General features: G+C 30.6%; 1 protein-coding gene across 5 annotated transcripts in view; it reads left to right on the forward strand.

The window, feature by feature from the left end:
* LOC125068642 (apoptosis-stimulating of p53 protein 1) overlaps positions 1 to 24,430 on the forward strand; it is a 237,704-nt gene that overhangs the window by 104,450 nt on the left and 108,824 nt on the right. For 3 of the 5 annotated variants that reach the window (XM_047677898.1, XM_047677895.1, XM_047677897.1), the window contains exons 1-2: positions 12,349 to 12,444; positions 15,832 to 16,413. In XM_047677898.1, the coding sequence (XP_047533854.1) occupies positions 15,952 to 16,413 (462 nt within the window). In that variant the 5' untranslated portion in view covers positions 12,349 to 12,444; positions 15,832 to 15,951. Of the gene's footprint in view, positions 1 to 725; positions 785 to 12,348; positions 12,445 to 15,831; positions 16,414 to 24,430 lie in introns of those variants that run through there. The other 2 variants (XM_047677896.1, XM_047677899.1) reach the window with 1 other exon arrangement.

A 24,430-nucleotide genomic window follows, 5' to 3' on the forward strand; every position in this document is an offset into this window, starting at 1 on the left:
TCATCGTCGCTGAACCGCGTTGATTGCATCAAAGCAATCAGTTGGTATTGACGTATATTCATGACACCTATTGATAGAACAGACTTGACTATCGCTACCGTAAATTGAGAGTTGAAAAAAAAATTTTTTTTTATGTACCTACTCGTTTTTTCTCACATAGTTATTTTAAAGCTTATATTACGGACATATTCAAAGAGCTGAGATTGACCAGTAGAGCCGAGATGGCTCAATAGATCCGTGATTCCCCAGTGGTTAGAACGCGTGATTTTTGACTGATGATTTCAGGTTCAAACCCAGGCAGTCACCACTGAATTTTCATGTGCTTAATTTGTGTTTATAATTCATCTCGTGCTCGGCGGTGAAGGAAAACATCGTGAGGAAACCTGAATGTGTCTAATTTCAACGAAATTCTGCCACATGTGTATTCCACCAACCCGCATTGGATCAGCGTGGTGGAATATGCTCCAAACCTCCTCAAAGAGAGAGGAGGCCTCAGCCCAGCAGTGAGAAATTTACAGGCTACATTACATTATGTAATGTAAATTCATTGAGAAGGCCTTTAATTAGATAGAAAAATATGTATACCTATGTTTTAAAGGTATATCTAAATGGTAGTTTTATGTTTGGGCAATACTGATAGTAAAATACTATTATAGAAACTTGAATGAGGTATATATTTGGATTTTATTTGTAAAATTAAATTACATAGATATATATATTTACAGAGACGGGGAGCACGGATAAGAGCAATGGTATGAAGGAACCGGGATCTCCCGAGGAATTGGTGAGTTTTCCATTAATTACGTTTTGCTTTCATCTATTAAATTAAATGGTTACATTTTTTATGCTAATGTTATTTAAAAAATGTTAAGAAAATAATTCAATTAAAATAATTATTTGTTGCGATACTTATTTGTCTTTGTGGGTTAAAACGGAAGACACTTTTACTAAGTTGATTTATATTTATATTACAAAATCACACTGTTCGTTTATAGTCGCTCAGTTCAGGTCTGTTCTGGTCTCAACATTGCTTATCTATATAGGTATTAATTTTATACGTTGCCATAGACAGTAAAATTACATTAAAAACTGAAATAATTCAAGAAAGACAATTCAAAACTCAACCGAAACAGTCCGTTAAACACGTCAATTTTGACAAGAAAGATTTATGATAACGCGTCGGACTTACAAACGATATTATAATGCCTTCAATGACGTTGCACGCTGATTCATATTGATATTCGGATAAAAATCGCAAAAGTATCAGAAATCAGCCGCTTTGTGGGCAAATCGTAATACACAGGGGACTCGATTGGCTTACATCTTTATATCTTTGATGTATTTCTCGCCTAACATTTGCGAATATTGTTGACTTCCAAAACCGTAACGTATTTCCGAGACGTTTCTTAGACATTATGGAAAATGGCAATTAGTTCAAGTTTCATTTTTCAAGGTGAAATTTCCACAAGCGTTGCGTTAGGTGTTCCTTTTCCTCAATTTGATTGAGTTTATTATTCCGATGTGCTTGTATGGTTTTAATTTCACCACCATTACAATCGATATTTAAGGATTACAATTTAAATTGCCATTTTTTTTTGTATGTAACTTTAATTGGTATGTATCCGTTATTTTCTTTGACGGCGGCTTAAAATATTGATCTTCGTGAGATTCTGGATTCTTAAGCAGATCTTATTTAATTTTGGACTAGTCTGCCCATTTAAAAAAAAGTCATTTGTAAAGAACGGTAGTGATAAATTTTATTTTTGTTCCAAAACTTGATAGATTGACGATTCATTGTTGTCATGATATAATTATTTTAATGGCTTGTTAAATTACTAGTTGCACTACGAGTTTCACTGATATGACTTCTCGATGATAGATGTCCGCCAATGTCCCGTCCTTTGTATTCAAGTTAAATGATGATTGATAACAAACACAATGTGCAAACTAACAGAAGCATATATTTTGAAGTAAATTGAATACCATAGGCAAGTGAATATTGTTAGCTAGAAATAGATTTCAGTAATTATCTGGATATAATTAAATACATGTTGTTATCGGAATTATAATTTTGAAACACTAATGGTGCAGTTAATGCGTGTGTGAGAAAACATCTACATGTGAAAGTGATCCCGTGGTGCCCGCCGAAGAAACGAGCTACCGCTTGGTTTTTAGAGAGTATTCCAGTGTGGCACCGTCGAGTCCCACAAACAGCACCACTTCATGTGGGGGAAATCCGTAGCGGGTTTTTCGACTTCGCCCAACCCAGCAGTGGATACTGTTACTTACTTTTTACTTTTAAAATATAATATTTTTTTATTGAAGTTTATAAGAAATCCTCGATATTAAAGGGGCTTAAAACATTTTGTGTCATGAACAATAAACTTTACAAGCGATTAATATATATATATAAGTAAATTCGATATTGTATTTTAAAATACTTTTAGTATAACATATCGCGATCAGCAGTGAGGCCATGTGATGACCTGTCGATGATAGATGATCGACCTAAATCCGTTTGAACGTATTGGAGTTAAATTGGTATTGTTGATGGTTGAGTTGAATTGGTGGATGTATTCGAATCGCGTGACTCTAATCTCTATATCATGAATTAAGTAATTAATTCAAACATCCAATATTATAGTTTTACGTATTTTTTTATTTAAACAGGCAAATGTGTTACTGTATTGTGCATGCGTGAAGCACATCGAAAAAAAACTTAATACGACTTGCACAGATATAACATGAAAAAAATTAAGCATATAGCACGTAATTTTTCTTCTTTTATTTTTGCGATTTAATCTATATTTGGAATTTAGTGGTTGCTTTAATTTTACCCTTAACAATCTTTGTATAATATTTATCTATGTTACGTTATGAAGCACGATCGCTAGATTTTAAAAGTATTTAATTGGATTGGCATTAATAGTTCTGTATTTGTTCAAATCAGAAGCGCAATACTTGTCGAGTTTACTGAGCAAATTGCAGCTTCATTGAAAATGTATGCACACTCTATCGACCTTATGCATTCGCAAGGTATTTACCAACTGGGGAAATATAAAGTGTATCAAAATTAAGATATAAAATCAACGGAATTGAATTTAATGTGACTAAATGCGTGTAAAATACATTTATATTATAAACATTGAAACAGAAGTTGCCATTTATCCACGTTTTAATACCCTAGTTGTTATTAAGGCATGTACATATATGTATATAAATTAAAAATGGGTATTTTTAAGAGTTGCGAATATACGAGATGCATTTCGAGATCAAAATGTCGATCCAAATCAATCTCACACGATGCGTCATTGCATATATATTTGATATATGCCGTTTGATATGCTGTAAGAAATCTCTTCATATCATCAACAGCCTGTAAATTTCCCACTACTGGGCTAAGGCCTCCTCTTTTTTTGAGGAGAAGGTTTTGGAGCATTTTCCGTCACGCTGCTCCAATGCGGGTTGCTGAATTTCGTTGAAATTAGACACATGCAGGTTTCCTCACGATGTTTTCCTTCACCGCCGAGCATGAGATGAATTATAAACATAAATTAAGCACATGAAAATTCAGTGGTGCTTGCCTGGGTTTGAACCTGAATTCATCGGTCAAGATGCACGCGCTCTAACCACTGGGCCATCTCAGTTCAATTCTTTTCGTATATCACACGAGAAATTATGACAAGCGACTTAAGGTGACAAGCTCATAATTATTATAGTCAATGTCGCATGTTAGAGTCCCGAGTTTCTTCTAACAAAATCGCTATACTGTTTTCATAAATGTAGGTGCAATATTTGGCGAATTCATTCATTAATTTGAAATTATGAGCGTTAAATGAAAAGGAGAATTAGACAGACCATATCGCACCCAGATCGTTTTCTATCCATTTACTCAAAATACCAATCTAATTTACTTTAAGTCTGTGGTTTAATTTTTGTCATTCTTAAATCAAATTTGTTAAGGTAATAAACAAAAAATGTCTTACTAGGTACTTAAATTCTCTTTGGCGGTTGAAATAGGACGATTACGTTTAAATTGAAGGTTCTCTGAACAAAGAGCGAAATATCGTTTGACACTAAAACGACAAGACTCAATTCCATCTTGTTAACACCAAAACAAAGATAGTAAATTTAATCAAAGTATTCTATAAAAAAAATTTGGATATATTCCAAGTAAATGCGGCTTGGATATAAATTGACTTTCATTAGGTTTTTTTTTTTTTAATTATAGGAATTTATTCATATATTATCATATAAATCAATCGTTAAATAAATATTTTTATGAATATTAAATTGTTTTGTATTGTATCTTGCTTGCTTACATCTACTATATAAGCAAGCCAGACAAAACCGTCGAAATAAACCATTTTCCAATCGCAGTGCTAAGTCGAAAATAAGTTTTATGTATATTTGCGTAGTAGGTTTTTTAGTTAGGTAATACAAAATACAAAAAAAAACCTCTTCAATGTTTTTGAAATTGTATTTTATTTCATCACGTTGTATTATTAGTTCGTATAGGCTAAGAAATGGTTTTGACGCCAATAACACAAACTAAATCTGCAATAGTAATTTGTAGTTAAACTTTTTAGGGTTCCGTACCAAAATGTTAAACGGGACCCTATTACTCCGCTGTCCGTCCATCCGTCTGTCTGTCCGTCTGTAACCAGGCTGTATCTCATGAACCGAGACAGTTAGACAGTTAATTTTTTTTACAGATGATGTATTTCTGTTACAGCTTTAATAACAAATAATTAATACAGCATAAAACTAATATTTAAGGGATGTTACCATACAAAATATGTTTTATTTAACCGTTTTATAGATAATGGTACGGAACCCTTCGTGCGCGAGTCTGACTCGCACTTGGCCAGTTTTTTAAGTATATTAATGTTCGTTGTTTCGTGTACCTTTATTGATATTGGTTAAATACAATTTCCTTTAAAAAAATCTTACAATACCAATACATAACTAAAACATTATAAAATTACTTCGCTCGTAACAATGTATCCGCTAACGAACAGAACAGTAATATGGCAGTCATTATTCTCTTCTCTAATTGGACACAGTTCAATATCATATTTTGCCGTTACTAGTGTACTACACCGATTTTACATTTTAAATACGATTGACGCAAAACATAAATCTTAATTATTCATAAAATGCAGTTAAATACGAAACGCATTTAGCTAAAACAGTCTATTATAAAATTGTTTGCCATGACTATCAACGCACATACAGAACAACTGAAATTTGGAGCATAGGTTTATTTTTTTACGTAAGCATTAAAATTAAGAAAGGATTTTTGAAGATTTAAATTCCAAGGGGAGGACTATTGACTATCCTTTGTGGTAAAATTATATGATTTTTACCCGTACAAAGTCCTGACTTCGTGTATTCGTGTGACCCGCTGCTACTTAAATTAACAGAGGTAATATTTTATTCTATATAACTTCCGTTTTACAAGCTTATTTTATAAAAACTGTCATCTACAGAACACTGTTATAATGAATATAATGTCTACGTAATTATCTCACTACGTCATTAATTAGTAATTAAGTAATTGATTCAGTTGCTAATATAAAAACTTATTGTGTCGTTATGAAGTATGTATATAATGTAGCTTACATAAATATAGATAATATTGATTGAATAGATAATATTGATTTTGAAGTACGTCCACACCAGTTATTCTACTTCAAAAAAAGTATAAATTTATGCACTAACTTTTTAAATTTATCGGTATGATTGTTTGTTGTTCTTGAGGGTTTGGAAACACATATAGCGTTACTTAAAATTAAAAATGCAATTGTACCACAGTTACAAAAATCGAATCATGCCTAATAAGTCCATGAATACGAGTGCGTAATGTCATTTAAAATAAATGATATTTAATATAATACTTACAAATTAATATGTCGCATATTTATCTTAACAGTGAATGAATATTATTTTTAATTGATCGACATAATCTCGTGTCATTTGGAAAAGTCATATCGACCCACACTCAAAAAGTAAACTCGTTTGCGGATCGAGCAAAACGAACATAAGGCTTCGTGTAAACATCATAACGGTCGTCGCGACCCCGATAGTGTCACACGAGCTAAACACAGAGATGTTGACTGATACCTGAGGGCATTAGACCTACTTTTTACAGGCCTAGCTGGTTATATGGCATGTCACAGTTAGAACTACATCCCGCTATGATAGCCTAAAATAACAAGTTCTATTTATTTCCTCTATGTATTAAATATTTATCGATATTAAGTTCTTTATATTATTTATTATTCTTTATATATGAAACGGTTATTTAGATAATCCATAAATTGATCTCAAATGTTTTTCTTTTAATTATCATTGTTGGAGATTGATTTTAGCCACTTAAAATATTAATATTTCTACTAAAAGAGTGGCGTGTGAATAATTACATTCGGTCATGTGAAATTTAAATAACGAAACCAAAGAATGGCCATTACAAATTGTTTATTAATAAGAGGTTTGTAGTGTGCGATGTTTAATAAATAAATTTCCTTTCGTTTAATGGTACTTGAAATATTTTTTTTTAATAATATACTGTAAGGTTTATTTTATTTATTTTATCACGTCAACGTCCATTGACCATTTTTGTAAACTTATAAAATAATCTGAATTGCCGAAAGTATGTTTCATACACTGTCCGTTTCATACATTGCACGCACACACCGCACCTGCCTTGCACACAAAAACGCATACAAAAGGCTTAATTTGGCTTCTCTTGTTCAAAAGTCTTATATTGCCCTGATATATATAAGATAATATTTAAATATATTTGAATAATTTATCTGTTATCGCGACAAAAACATAAAAAAAAATGTAAAATAAATTTACAGAAAAAAACGAGTTACCAAATCTGATATAACGTTTATAATAATTCCATATTAATTTGATATATATATATATATATATATATATATATATATATATATAAAATTCAGCTTAAAATACACAATTGTGATTTATTTTATGATTTCCTTAAACTGATAAAATATTGTAAGTTTTACTATTAAATAACGTATGACTTTGTATGAGAAGGAATTTTTATCAATCGCCGGAATCGGAATACTATATTTTGAATCTTTACGTTATAAAGATAAGTATCTTTTTAGTTTAAACATATTTTTGGAAGATTTACTTGGGACTACTGTACGCTGTGGGATTATATACAGTTGTAAGCGTCGATAGCCGTGACTTAGCTCGCTTGAATACTATTTATTTCAATTCATAAAAATCATTGGATCATATCTTTAGACCTTGGAATTTTAAATATCATTTTTAAAACTTATACATTATTAAATATTTTCGCTACATAGCTCTTATATTAAATGATTTTGTTTTATGTCTTTATTATAAAACAAACTTGAGCTATTAATTACTAATTCAGGACTTAACAGCTAAGTGAATCATTTCTCAGACACGTTACGCATAGATAGAGTTTAATAATCTTTAATTATAATAAGGCAAAACTGAACCCTAATATCACTGTATAATTTACTAAATCTACAATATAACGGTTGAGTTCCTGTGTCGACAGTTTCAACTGATGAATGGGCGGCCCATCAATAGCAGATCACTCGGAAGCTTCATAAATATGTACACGACATTGTGGCATGAGTTTTTATGAGCTTAAAGGGCCCACTCGCTTTTGATTGATGATCGAGATTCCTAAGGGTTTATTGATTCACTTGATCCTCAGCGGTGTGTGGCGTCGTTAGCGACCAATTGGTCTATTTTTGTATTGAGTTTACGCTAAAATGCGGCAATTTTTCTTTGTTAGGATTTTACTGCAAAATTAAATATATATCTTTGTTATTACTCGTTCTTAGTAACTTCTTTGTTTTTACCTTAGAGTTGACTCAAAAACAAAATATACTGAATTAAACAGGCAATAAGACATGTGGTGAAAAAATTGCATGCAACTTTGTTGTAAAAACGTCGGATGATTTGCGCGATGGAAATTGTAATTGGTGCAAAAGTAGCGTGCGAAAATCGATATCGGCGAGAAGCGCCGTTGCGTGTGCAGATGATATTTAAATGTTTACCAGTCAGCCTAATTCCTGTTTGCTACCGTCTGGAAGCTGATGCGTTGGTATTTAAATTGTGCGATTACTAATTAAATTTAGCACGCGAGGTAGGTATTTAGACCATTACCTAATTTCTTTTTGAGTTTAAGTCTCAAAAGTGATGCCGAGACATTCCAATTTGGTAATATTAAGAATTCGGTATTTGTATCTTGACTATACCTATATTTATGCTCAGCCTAAATATTTTGATATAGTATAATACTAGTTGTCGCCTGCGGCTCCGTTCGTGTTCTAGGTATCGGTTGTCAGGTGCTAGGCATACAATTTGGTATGAAGTAAGTTTGAAGTCGATGGAAGAACTCCTTCCGAAGATACCAAATTTTATCAAATTCGGTTCAGTGGTTCCGTGAAAGAGTTACTTTCGGATTTATATTAATAGTATAGATTAATCCGTGTTGATGACAATTTGAATATGAAATAGATGGAAAAAATAGTACGAAACAGATGCTTAAAACTGTTTTATATATATTAAGTTTGTATTAAATAGTTAAAGAAATAAAAATAATAACATGGTAATATTTTATTATAAAAGCTTAGGGTGGAATTAAAGAAAAAAAAAGATAAGTATTTTGTAGTTCTAACTAGCCTATAAACATCACTAAACGCTTTGTCTCAGATAAGTTTTCAAATAAATTTTATTTTTATTTTATTCAATAAATCTCTTCAATATCCCGCAAACTACCTTTAAAAGTCATATTCGTATGCGTTATATCTCTTATAACGCTGTTATTTATTTATTATCACTTTACCTTGAGAACAGCCAGGAGAGCCTATTTTAAATATGATACGTCTTTATAGGAACTTTCATCAAACATAATAATATCTTTACTCGTCTAATAATCATCCTTTATGAAATACGAGGCGTCTCGACCCCATAATTAATATCTTAGTAACGTAATTGTTGTCTTAGGAGTTTCACTGTATGATATAGTCGTTAAAGTCTCGATGTATAATAATATTTTAGTTAATAACACAAAATTTGGCCTTCAATTGAAATTAGGAATATATTTTGTGCCAAAGCTCCAAGGTAGATTCGCATATAAATCAAGATTATTCTTAGAATAATTCCCATAATATTATATGCATAAATAAAAGTAATTGCCTTTAAACATTTACATATACTATTTAATCAAGTAAACGACACTGAAAATAAAAGCATGTCTAATTTATAAAAACGTGTAAAATGTATGTATATAAATGAGCGCGATTTTTCACAGCTTGCAAAATTTTAATGTTTCGTGTTTGTACCAAATGAATGGACATTATGTATTTTCTATGAACATGTAAAAAAGTGTAATATATATACTCTTTTGTTAATTTTTCTTTTGTGTCATAGAAAAAATGTTAAATTCATGTTTTGACTTCGTTATTTTATCTGTCTCCAAAACAAAGGATTTTTCTCTGTTTCCTCTGTATGTTTGATGTGAACGATTTAAAAAAAAATAGACATGAACAATTTTACAAACTTTTATTCAACTGCTGCGAGCTGTTTGTATGTGCAGGTCAAATCTTGCACCGAATTTTAAACCCGTTTCACACAAACGATTGAGCAGAAATTTTGCACACATTTTTGTCTCTGGTGACAATACAATCGAAAAAAGTAAATTTTGTTTATCTAACACTCGGATTTTTATTTATTAATCTCATAAAAAAAACTTTATTTAAGGAATAATTCATTGGGATAATCTATTATATACTTATGATAAGACTTTATTACATAAAATATTTATATGTAGGTACATAGTGTTTCTTTATTAATAAAGTTAGAAAAATTTACAATAAAAAGCTAATAGCGAAATAAAACACGCGATAACAGAAAATATTGGTTCAATCGAATGATATTTCTTGTCAATACAAAGTTTTGCAAACATCGATTGTTTGCGTTTTACGTGTTACATGTAACGAGAGATATACAAAAGGATTTGCAGCTTTAAAGCAAACATCTATTGACAATGGGAAAGATATATATACAGTACATAATATTATACGCGAATGTAATGAAAATATTCATGGAATTAAAAAAAAAAACTACAGTTCGCTCAAGGGATATCTATATGTTGATAGATAGCTGAACTTGTATTGTAATACATCTAAATTTTATGTATGTGGTGTACAAATATAAAATATATAAAAGTTCTTCAAGTTGTATATATAATAAGACAACGCTATGATTTAAAGGAGTTTGCTTACTGTAACATCTCATACCATGATCGTGCACGGACTACTATGCTAACTAAAAAGTATCAATAGCGTATACCCGCTTATAACAGTTCTAATCTCAATAGCACCCGCGTATCATCTTCGTGTCATCATATCCATGGTTTTCGTTCTGTTTTCAAAAAATGTTGTTTCAACACGGAGCGTATCGGCACCGGAAAAATATTCTCGACGATGGCGACAATTGTTGACGCTTGATGCAAAGCCCGCGTCTGTATTGGTCGTGCGATGGAACTGACTAGTGGGCATAGTGTCACACTTCTATATACAAAGACTATTTTCTATCTGACACGTTCCTAGCACGATCATAGTATGAAACGGTGTAGCAACAAGACAATATTGATTTATTCGAAGCAATCATAGATAGCAAATTAGTTTACAATACTTTGAATATATTATATATATAATTTTGTCAATTGTATAACACACTTAAAGTTTGTAAATAAATAAGAGTTCGTTAAAACTTCACCGCCGGTGTTAATTTGCAACAGGCACATTAGCCAGATTTAAAGTACTCAACATAACCGCAGAACTAACCGCATTCGGTGCTGCTATTGGATTTTAACCTCTATTTGTTAAATTATAAGAGTTATATATTTCAGTGATTGTAGGTTTTAAATTTGTCCGAAGCATTCAGACTGTTTTCATTGGGTGCAGATGTGCTGGCAATGTACCAAGCAGTCAGAGATCGAGACAAGGTCGCGGTTACACTACCATTAAATGTATGTGCACTCAAGGTTTTAAATTTATAATGGTGTCCGCTAAAAGATGGGAGATAAGATTTTTTAAACATATGTACTTACACACTTTGATTATAAATATGAAGTATTAAATGTATAATAATTGTGCTAAAGTTAGGCTAACTAATGATTATTATTATTATTAGTATTAAATGAAAGTAACATTATTACACTTGCTTGAAACTCAGAGCGCTAAAGAAATGTAGAGTAATAAAAAGCAGCATATTATGTCCGTCTTTGGGGTTCAAACTTGTTTCGTACAGACAGACAGACAGGAAGAGTTACTCTCGTATACTTTAATATTATTCATGTACTAATCAATACTAATATTGAATATTGTATATAAATATTAGATATTAAATATATAATATTAAATATTATTTTAGATTAGTATAGATGTTTTATAGGGATTGTTTGTCGGACGTACACGTACACAACTTAACTGACTAATAAGGATTTAATTTTTATACACATAGATCATTTTGATATTAATAGCGTAAGCTGATTTTTGTCCCAGTGATTATGGGCTGCACAAAAATCAGTTATGGTCTCATATTGAAGAGCTCCAGCCGTAGATGTGCAGAAAATTAAAGAGGATTCTTGATTGCAATTTACTAAATTGTTACAATATGGAATATGCTCCAAACCTTCTCCTCAAGGAGAGGGAGAAGGCAGCCCAGCAGTGGGAAATTTACAGGCTGTTATTGTATGTAATGTATGTGTTAATATCTAATATATATTTGAAAAATATATCAATATTATTGCGATAAGTACCTGGTTTAATAAACAGAGATAATCTGTTAGCTATCCTACCTATCTCATTATTGTGTATTCTATGGGGAAAAGACTAAATTAAATGCTCCGATTATAAAACAACAAAAGGGAAAATCAAAATCAAATATAAATTCCTGATCAGAGATTTACTGTAATTATTCTGTCTGTGAATAGTATAAAGTCCACATAGAATAGTTCCAAATTAAATCGACGATTACTTTTCTACAGTAAATAAAAAACAATAAAGACTTTTTTGTGTTTGGTGTTCATAAGTTTTTTCTTTTTTATTCACACAGATTCAGTATATTGTTTGTGTCATTCGTATTCAATTAGAATGTGTTCCAAGAACCCGTTTTCTTTATAATAATAGACTCAAAAAAAACATGAATGGCTGATTCAGTGCGGATGTCATTGGGCGAAAGAAAATGGAAAATATACGAAGATATTATACGCGAAGTGGATGTATTACGAATTTAGAACTTCAGTCTTCGTCTACTCGCGCTGCGCGAGCGCCGCCAGCGATCTTTAATATTTACTGCAGTCATTTCAAACCGCGTGTTCTGTGGTCGTAATAATAAATACGTCCAAAATTAAAGGTCATTATGATTTTCCGTGTGTAATAAATTGTTGATTTGATTCGATACGTTTTACGTATTTTTAAGGATAGTTTCAAATTATTTGCACAATTAATTAATGGCTGCCGTGTTTTTTTTTTCGGAATTATTAGTAAGTAATCCTTGAGTGGTACACGATCTTTCATGTTAAAACCTCGTATTAGAAATATTCCGCAGTAACATAATAGTTTATTGAATTATTTTATTGCATCGTTTGGCAAAATACAATATAATATGGAAAATGTTTGTGCAGTTTTATATTACAGATTACATTTTTTACGTTTAATTTATTTTATAATTTCAATCAAAAAGAATATCCCTATCGTTTTGATAACATGGAGATTGCTGGGTGAATCAATGTTTTAATACTCCAGGACATAACATGTCGGATTTTGGATAACTCCTTGTAATGCTAATTATATACAAAATTATCCCGACAGCCTTCCTTAAAAATAAAAATAAAAAAAATTATGTGTAAACAGAAAAAAAAACAAATATATATTATCCTATATAATATTAGCAAAAGGTCGTAAATAGTTAACGTTACACGATCAGTTAAGGCTGGCATGTTCGTCTTGTCTCCGTGTTTACAAAGCGCAAAGGTATTGTGTTATGATAAATAATCTTCACGGTACTTGACGTGACTAGTATTGTTCCTTGAATGAAAGGTTTCTTTGAATTCTAAATAATGACGTCATACGGCTTATACCTCAAAGTAATTCCGTTTGGATCTTTTTAACGCCAGTAAATTAATCTCTTGATGTTTTTTTTAATTGGCTTTGAATACAAGAAATCTTGACAATAATAAATTCAATAATACATACAAAAAAATAAACATCAAAAGTGATTCCATTTTATGAATATATTTGTCGTAAAAAAATATAATATGGACACATATGAGAACTCATTATAATTCTACGTGTTATTTCATAACAAATTATTAACAATTCATTCGACGAAAGGATCAACGTATATTATTATAACATTAAGCAAATAGTAAAAGGTCTACGAATAAAAGGTCCAAATTAAACATTGATAATGTTCGAAATGAAATAAACGATTAAGTGAGATTGTACTTATTCTGTTAAAAAAAAGTAACGCATGTTTAATATATTGACAACTTCGACATGGCATTCCTCCCTTTCGTTCTAAATTAAATAACGAAAACGTTTACCCTAATTCTTAATGTTTGAATTAATATAAAATTTTACTGTAATATATATTTTATTTTTGTATATATGGAATTACAGAATTGCTGTTTTATTATTAGAGTATTGTTGTTTTTATTGATGCGGAACAATAAAGGAGGCGTATTATCTTTCATAATATGTTATAATATTTTTGTATGGACATGTTATTTCAATCTAGAGCTGAATTAGTCAGAAATGATTTCGTCGTTCGGTACCACATCATACACACATCGGCAAGTGTGTGGTGTATTAAAAATTAAAAACAATAAAATTAAAAATTTTAGACTTGTAAAAGATATGTATATTATATATCATTTAAAAGTAAATAAATCTTCTTTATAAGTAAGAAATAACGTAATTTTTTTATTATTTATTCTAAATACTTTATGAAAATGAATAATGTATACACTGCTAAGATACATTGTCCTAATTTTATATATTAAATCCTAAACATACATTTGACTTGAAATAACGTTCTGGCTGAAAAAAGGAAATGAAAATTTATAAAATACTTTTAAAAGGGTGGCGTTTTTGAATTCAGTGATCTAAATAGTTTTTGCACCTTGCGCAAATTTGGCGCCAGCGAACAAAATACGTTAGTATTTTTTAAATCAAATTCTTCATGATCCTGTTGCATGTCTACATAAATTTACTTATTTTTTATTACATAACTACCAATCTAAGATTACTTTGTTAAAAAATCATTTATAATAGTATGATTATATTAATTCAACGGTGAAATATATACAATTATTATTACTATTTGAGTATCATGAGTTTCATTTCATTGAACTTTGACATATTGCTCTACTGAAAGACCGCGCAGACGTTATATTGCGTCGAGTGCAATGACACGGGTTACGAGTGACCATACACTCTAGACTATTCCATTTAGCCTATTTGATGATATTATAAACTAAATATGTTAAACTAACGTTTGTCCTGATAATAGGTGTTGAAAGATGTTTATCCCAAATAAATTTGAGTGATTTTTTAACTTTATCTAACAGATTATTTTGCTAATTAAATAAAACCAATATAAACAGTGAAAATTGTCAATTACGTTTTAGAAAAACGAGAACATTAATTTAAACATGCAACAAGGTCATAAAGATTTATACTAACAAATATTTTGTTCGCAGGTGCCAAATTCATCCAACGCTTGCAAAAAGTATTTAGGTCACTGAATTCAAAAATGTCATCCTTTTAAAACGAAGGAAAATATTTTATAAGTTTTTATTTTAAGTTATTTTTTATGGTGCAAAAACGTTACATTGTACAATATTTTATTAAATATGTTTTATTGGACAAGGAAGTTATTTTAAAATGTAGATATCCAAAAGTTGCTTTGACAACTTAAATATGTTATAACGATTAAATAAAATTAATGCATTAATAAATAAATAAAATAAAAATAAATTTTATGGTATTTATAGATTTCTTATATGCTTAATAAAATGTCGCAAGAGTATAGTATGCCTTAGCGGTTTTGTTATAGTCTTGACATTAAAGCGGCTTGTTGTGTCTGCCACGGATTTATTTAAGATGCCTAAAGGCACGTCACTTTGAATTAGCAAGTGACGTCCTGAGAAAATTATTGGTTACAGAATTCTGTAAGTTATTATTAGTTATTAGTATATATGAGGACTTTTTTTCGTTACTTTTTCGTTTCGTCATCTTTGGGTTTGTGTGCGCTTAAATGTTGTTTTAGGTATGTTTACTTCATATTCATGTTAGAGTAAATTTTATTTCGCTTAACAAGAATGCGTCATCAAGATTAAACAATTTTGTGTGAAAATTAGAAAAAGCTATTTTCACGTTTTTTAATAAATGCTCCATCCATGTCAGAGTCATGTTGAAGAATGTTTTGACGTGTTAAAAACCAGTATCAAAACACGACCCATGTGGCAAAGGACAGGTGCTGAGAAGGATGATGAGGGTCGAGTTCCCGAGTCTCATTGGACTAATTACATATCCCGTTTATATCTCCAACATTTTATCAAATATTGTTTTCTTCATATAAATAAATGCGATAGAAATATTTTATTTTATCAAACATTCATGATATTGTATTTTGCCAAGCCATAAGGAGCTCTTGATCAGCTCCGTCGTTGAGTGATTTTATTTTTCCACCAACATACATAATAAATAAAGTGATCACGCACGCAATCGTTTTCAGATTGCAGATTGAAATTGGATCTGTACAAACGCCCACTCGCCTGCGTTTCATCATTCACTTTAGCTGTCACACAGACTCATACACAAACATTGTAATACATCAATATTTACATTAGTAACAATGGAGTGCGGACGGTTAATAAATGGACTGAGATGGAGTGCCTATTCTTTCGCTTCAAATTCGAACACAGCATCAGTGTCTATAGAAGACGTTTGTGGCGGTGACGAACAAAGTTCTTTAAACGACGACTATCTTATAACTTACCCGGACGACGATAGTGATTGTAGCTCAGTCCACAAGGAGTATTCGAAGGTGAATTTAAACGAACCTTCTAAACTTAATCGCTACGTAAACCCCCCTTCCGTCTCGGGAGAAGTTTTAAAAGGAGAGATAACAGACGACGAGGACGTTGAAGAACTAATGAAGAATGAGGCGAAAAAGTTTGAAGATTATAAGTTTTGCGAGGCAGTTAACGACTTCGACATAGAGTTGGAGTCGGGTGAAGCGGTTCCTATAGTTTACCTTTCGACGTCTCGAGCCGCAAAACTGCAAAGAGCTCTTCGACTGTCTGGATTAAAAAAGGTCAGCTTGATTTTTATTCGCTGTTTGACGACTATATTTTATTTTTAAGAAAATAAATTTATGAATGCTAATTAACAGTGTCAGAGGAGTTTCGCTTTTTATTCGCCGCCATACTTCGTTCTTCGTTAGCTTTTTTCAGACTTCACAGACTAATTGGAGCTTAGAATGAAATTAAATTTGCCTCGAGATATACCTTTTCTTACATTATACATATATTCAAGTATTAAATTAATATTCAGATGTAGATTATTCTTTTTTACTTCAAACCTGAATTATGCTTTAAACCCACCTTTGAATCGAAGTACGTGGATATTATATTCTAATTAAACGACAAAAGCATGTTTATATCGTCGTATAAGTCTCTGGATAAGAATTTATATCCGAGTAGTTGACTGTTTAGTGAAATATGATACCCATAAGATTACGAATCCATTACAGCTAGTTATTATTTTGCTCAGTTATTTAAATATCAAACTGCACGAGTCGACCCTAAGGCGATAATTTGCCATTTAATCATAATCATATATGTATGTTATGTATACATAAAAATATATTCTTGAATTTTTTTATATTGATACTGTGTTTTGATGAACAAAGTTTAGAGATTATTCCATCAACTCAAACTTCAACCCCCTTAGGCATATACCTACTACTGTTACACGGATTTGAAGTTATTGATTTCGGTTAAGATGTAAAGTATTCTTTCTTCCGAGTCTTAAATTAATATAGAAAGATATGTAAAATTAAACCAAATTCTATAATTAAGCATGAAATTAATATAGAGAAAAATGGTTTATAAACATTAAAATTAATATTCACTGTACAAAGTGAAAATGTTCGTATTCAATATTTCCTTTATATTTTCTATACAAACATTTTACGAAGAAATTTAAGTCGAACTAAATACTGAATAATTAAGGCATTTATTACTTTTGTTATGAAGTTCAGTTAGCCTGAACTACGAATAGCAGTTAGTGAAATTTCCTTTTAACAAAGTTGTTGTATCGAAGTGATTTTACTACCGTTAAATAATATAATTAAAAGAGAAAAGAAATTCATTAATTAAATAGTTTATTTATTTAACTATTATGGTTTTATGATTTTTTTTCTCCATAATGAGAATTTAGACGTTTTAGAAAAGATAAACTTTTACGTATGAAATAAAACTTTATCACGTAAGCCGGGAACTGGAAATTAAATATCAAACTATTTACGTTTAGGGGTCGGGTAGCAAAGGTCAGATTTCTTCTCTTATTTGCCTAAAAACTTAAGAATAGTAATTTCATATTTTATCTTATATTCAATACGACATTTGTATGAAATATATGTTCAACTTTTAGAATATTCATCCAGCTCTTGGCGGAGTCTGCATCTTAAAGCATTGTTCAAACACGTCTGTGTCGCGACCTATAAAACGAATGACAGTTGGAATTGATATTTCCTCAAGAAACTAGAGTATTGAGAAATACTATTCTATTTTAAAACCTTTTATGTTCCATGATGTGACATCGTTAGGTCATTTTATTTTAAGTAGGACGTACGAATTCAATGCAATTATATAATTACTTTAGCAGAGATACAGTAATCTACATATAAAACAAAAATAAAGCGAATCCAACTCAGTGCACGTGACCGAAGCGCGACATATTTGACTCAGAAATTTTACGTGTGTAAACGTTTTACAGTATCCGAAAATACGACGAATCGATTTATATATCTTTTAAATGTAACGTAAAAAGTTTTTTTATTTTAAATGTAACATAATATGCTAAAATACGTTTTGGCAAAATACTATGTGCTAGACAAAATACAAGTCCTTAATTTATAATTCTTATTTTTGCCGAAGTTATGACAGATTTATATCTTTGATTTTAATTGTCATTTCATTATCACGTGTGGTTTTTCATTATTGTCTATGGTACTAATTACAACATAAGCTCATGTAGTTATATTACAGATATTTCGTCAAACGTTTGAAGTTTTTGACAGCAATTAGCAAATATTAATCTTTTTGTTTTGTTTCTTGTTTGTACAAGTACTTATTTTAATGTTAAACATTCCTGGATAAAAAAGTAGATTTCTATTTCTTCCTCTAGTAGATGAATGAAATAGATTAAAAATCAAATAAAACTTGACAAGTATCTATAACTGTTTTATTGAAATAATTAGCTGAATTAACGTTGAACATCCAATAAAGTGGGCTGTATCATTACATATTCAAATCGTAAAAGTAATTTGTAGATAACAAATATTCACGACAATTCAATTCTCATTATACAATGTTACCTCTATCAGGGAAATGACAGCGACTTCCTGTAACCTGGATGAGCAAGTCTGTTACGACGCAAACGTGAAGTCGCTATAATTATGTACTTTACACGCTTGTAATAAAGATTAATTTAACTAAACGGGATGTATGTGTCATGTATAGATTTGGCGTAGGTGCTTGGCACAGCTGTCTCGTAAGTCGCGTTATATTACAACGGGTTAATATTACACGTATGATATTTCGTCTGAGGAAAGTAACGTTTTTATATCTATTTGCTTTATTCTTTTGTAATAAATAAAAGCCAATGATGTCGATATGTATATGAATTATTCATTTGTTAGTTTCATACACGCGACGTCAAATACTTAAATATAGCTTGTATTTAAACTTATTATAGTTTATTGAATGAACCATGTTTCATAAGTTCATTGACCCACAATTGACGTTTAAGATTTTTTTTTAATTATATCGTATATTGGTTTTATTTCAAATGAAACCCAAATATTCTTTATCAAAACTACAAGTACCTTTAAATTGTTATATTTCAAAATTGTAAAGCCACTAAACGTTTAATATTGTAATCTTTTTGTTATATAGATTCTACGGAGGAAAACCGACAAGACATTTAGATCAAGGTAGTCTAGGTAATCTTGTATTGAGTAACATTTTTTTCAACATAATATTAATATTAAACTAAATATAAACGAATTTATTACTTTTGTAAAGTAATAATAATATTACTATTATAATTTTGCTTCGTTCAAGTATCAATTATCGTTACGTTTATTGCAAATAAAACACATAGATGGTCGGAACTGAAATAGAGCGATTGTTGGACAGCCCTTCCTTCTTACTGCGCGCTAATTTTAACACAGATTAAATATCACAAAGAGACACTTAAACTAGAATAAAATTTACAAATAATGTGCTCTTGTATATTATTATTGCTCCATTAATGCATAGAACGTTGAGTTATTATAATAAATAGACCTTCAATTTATACGATTAAAATATAACATACATCATTGTTTATGATAATATAAAAAACTTTTTTTATATCACTATTTGGCCGACGTGTATACGTCTATTGGTAAGTAGTTACCGATGAGTGGGTGGTACCTTCTCAGACGGGCTTGCACAAAGCTTCACTAAGTAAATTCTATTAACTAACTTTTTAAATACTTAAACTTTAACTCACGGCCTATTGACCATTTGAGACGACATTGTTATGAACGACGAAGGTAGCCAGCATTATAAGTGAGTCGAAACACAGCACTGGTTTTCATATGTTATGTATAATATTTTTTGTCGCCCGGCTTCGTTCGCGTTTTGGGAGAGTATACTTCATACCAAATTTCATCAAATTCGGTTCTGTGGCTTACAGACAGACGGGAATTGTTAGGTTTGTTTGCACGTGAAAGAGCAACAGATAGACAGATACTTTCGCATTTTATCAATCAAATCAAAATAAGCAAAGCAAAAGTATAATATTTATTATGAAACGATCGCCTCCTGGCTGTTTCTACTCGTATACAATTATTTATATAATTAATTTGACGTAAAAAAAAAAAGTCCCGCTGAGTTTCTTTCGCCAGTTCTTCTCAGGTCAGGGTGTTTTCTTTTTCCGAAACGGTGGTAGTGTTTAACTTGACAATCAATAAGAAAGTGTAATACTTCTATATTGAATAAAGGAATTTGAGTTTGAGTTTATAATATTCATGTCTGTGAAGGTCCACATATATTTTTTGAATTTCTACTGAATGATAACATTATAGTGGCAACATGAGTAAGATCTGACAGTACTTACGTAACCTTTTCTCAGAATTATTCAAAGAAAAGCGAAGCCGTTCTAATAAAATATTTTCTTCAGACATCAGATTTGTATTTTATATTTGTTGAAATATTTCTAGGTTTTGATCGTTTGCGAAAATTATACTTAGCTATACCTTTTTAATAATTTTTAAAGCCAGTTTTATTATTTGCGTTAGTTCAGTTAAAGGTTCATCCAGAATCTTTCGGCTGTTTTTGTATACACTTTTAGTACAGCATCGGGGTTAGTATAGTAATTATAATTTTTAAATAATAAATTACGTCATAACTTTCTTAGGAGACTTCTAATAGGAAATCTATAGTGTGGGTTGCCCAACTAAAAAATGAAATGGAAATATAAAAATACATTCTCGCAAACACGCACTTTGTTAGAATTTTCATTTAAATCACCCACGTTCCACGAAATAATTTGTATCCTTGTGCAAACATTATATTTATACTTGTAATATTTATATACGCTACAAACAATTTGTACCTGCGGTAAGTTAGACGCATGAGTTACTAATACAAATGGCTCGCTCTGGCGAAATGACCAGCTCTCGGCGACCGTAGCGTAAATTCACTTTCATTAAAATATGTGAACCATATTTCAGAATATACAGATTTATTGAATTTGTTTATATAAAGATTTGTTATTCGTACTTTATATTCATATCTGAAAAGTTAAATTTATAGAATATAAAAATCCATCTTTGGGATTACTTTATTCATGCCTGTTCTATTTAAATATAAAAAGTAACATCTTGTAATCCCACTGCTAGGCTAAGGCCTCCGCTCCCTTTGAGGAGGAGGTTGCGAACTTATTCCTCCCCACCGGTTGGGAAAAGTCAGTGGCGCTGGCCTTGGAATCTTTTTTTTTTGTTGGGTTTAATTTTATTTTTTCATGTATTGCGTATGCTGTTGTCCCTAATGGATTTTACAATGTCTGATTAATTCTTCCGCCAAACATTAATGTATGAGGGACATAAATGATTTCACGATGTACTATAGACGACTTAAGAAGGGTCATTACATACATAATGCATGTAATATAATATAAACATCTCAAAGTGCCATTATTTGTAGCCAGATGTAATAATTTACCAGTTTTAACCGGTATTTACACATTTTTGTTGACTAAAATATTTAAATTGAAAAATTAGACCATTCTTATTGGACTTTGCTTTATAGGCACTTTTCGCCTTTAAATTTAAATTACATAGGTATGTTATGTTGCTATTGTATTTTATACATTAAATACTAACATAACGCTTTTATCATGCATAAAAAGCATTTTATCGAGTAGCCTTTTTTATCGAAGTTCTTTAAAAAATATATATTCATGTGATATAAATTATACAATAAGGGAGGTTGAAAATATCTGTGCAATCTTATAACAGAAACTAATACCATCAGGAAATAAGTTATAGGCAATAAAAGTATTACAAATTTATAATGTAAACTTGTATTAATATGAAGCTTGTCGCTGAGTTCGTCGAGAGATGCATGTGGTTCTGTGATATACATAATATTGTGGCGCAACTCTTAAGTCTAATATGAATACTTATTATGTTAAAACATCCCGAAGGGAGTCTCGAGCTCCAAGATTATAAATAGACCGGACAGTCAGACAGGACCGGACAGAATTATGCTATACATGAATATACAATATGATTAAACTTCGAATAGTCTGCCCTGTGACGTTGTACACGACAAATCGTTACTGCTATGTTATTAACTCTGAAAAACTAGGGATCAATGTCTAAACCTGCTTTAAGCTTCGTTTATCAGACCTTAACCAATCTTCCTAAAATATCTTACACTTTTTTAGTGTCTGAAGACAAACCACCCTAGTGTAAATATTTATATTATTTATAGTGTTAATATTTATATTTATGTTGTTTTTATATATATTTGTTTTCTATTTATTTTTTATTTAAATAAAATAGAACACATTTGTACAACTGATAATTATGGTGAAGAATAATAGAGCTCCAGGTTGAATAAAATTTGGTGATATTTATGTTGTTATAAAATCAAACAATCAATTTTTTATACTATAGCATAAAGGCTATAAGTATAGGCAATTATCTTAAATAGCGACATATTGCTTAGCTAATCCCACTTCGAATGCGAGCGACAGTATATTTATAAATATAGTATTGTAGCCAACTTTTCAAAGAATTTTTTATTCAGAATTTCAAACGCTACATTTTAATAAGCCGTTTCATGTCATTGACCTTTTCATTCTAACAGGTATCTAAGATACAATTGAATTACTTTTCTTACTCAAATTTGATGTAACAGATGAAAGTGACAACTCATACGTATATAATGCTTGATAATTTTATGATTTAAAATTTATATTGGGGCATTGATCAGCTGTTAATATAAAAAAATTACTAGTATGTCATCAAACCGAGTTCATAGTTTTTCTATCAAGATATTCGTGATAGCAGTTATAACCACGTGTCTCGGAAATCACGTACTTAGTAGTATTTGTTCCTGCGCTCTCGTCTCCCGATCAGGTTGTCATTCCACCAGATTACGGTCCTTTAAGATGAGGATCAGAATGAACTTCTGATTTCATCATCACCGAGAACGAATATAATTTTATTTTTCAAGGTCACGAGAAAAAAATTCCACCATTTATATTATTTTAAGTCAAAAAACTACCTGGCGTAATAACAGAGAAATGTATAACAATTTTGTTTATAGCTAATAAAGGGAATAAATATTTATAGAACAGAGTCAATGTTGACTTACTCGTATTTAAAATAACATATTTATGAATCGAGTTTAAGGACATAAAATCATTTTTAGGAACTTCTTTACATCAAGACTGTATTTGAGGAAACTGATACGTACTCAACGTATCATTTATCATAGTAACATATGTCAATTGATAAATTTATACCTTGCCGTTGAATACTCCGTTTTATGCCAACTCGCAGTGTCAGTTGCTCAATGGAATAAAAATGACATTGAAAAGGAATATAATAAAGAAAGCCTCATTGTAAGCGATTATTGTGAATTTTTATTATTGCATCGCTGTCATACGCAGATATTACATTTCTTGTGCCTTTATACAAGGGAAATATTATTGAATCTGAACGATTATATTTTTTATTATAAAAAATAGAATCGAATTGACGACCTCTGTGGTCGAGTAGTGTGTACACCGGCTTTCAAGGGTACGCTACTCTGAGGTCCCGGGTTCGATTCCCGGCCGAGTCGATGAAGAAAAAGTTAATTAATTTTCTATGTTGTCTTAGGTCTGGGTGTTTGTGGTACCGTCGTTACTTCTGTTTTTCCATAACACAAGTGCTTTAGCTACTTACATTGGGATCAGAATAATGTATGTGATGTTGTCCAATATATTTAGAATTATTATTATTTTTACTTTATTATATTCCATTTAAAATTATGTAAAATATTTTTTTTGTGAATTTTGTACTTTTTATCAAGTACTATATTCCTTAGTATAATATCATTATGCATTTTATCCCTGTAATTGATAAGCATGTTTTTTTTTGGTTCACTTTAATTATATTGAATTGTGTTGACATGTATATTGTTAGTGTGCCTAAAAGATACTAATATTATAAATGGGAAAGTAACTGACTGTTCCCTCACCTTGAAAGTTTGTGTGCTATACGGTAAAGCCGCAAGTTCGGCTAGTTATAAATAAATAAATAAACGATTACCATTCAATATTCCGCATATGTCTTCTATCACGTGTAGCTATTGTAATGCACGTGCTTTAATTGTTTTTTTTTCTAATAATTTACAATTACATAAATTTCTATAGTGTTAATAAATATATATATATACCTTCATAAATATGTAAAGAAAATATTATGAAATTTAATAAAAAGATTTTTTTTACAGCGTGACCCAATTACAAGACAGAATTTCGACCATTGCGGCTAGACAAAT

Source organism: Vanessa atalanta, chromosome 14, assembly GCF_905147765.1.
Source record: "Vanessa atalanta chromosome 14, ilVanAtal1.2, whole genome shotgun sequence".
Lineage (NCBI taxonomy): Eukaryota > Metazoa > Arthropoda > Insecta > Lepidoptera > Nymphalidae > Vanessa > Vanessa atalanta.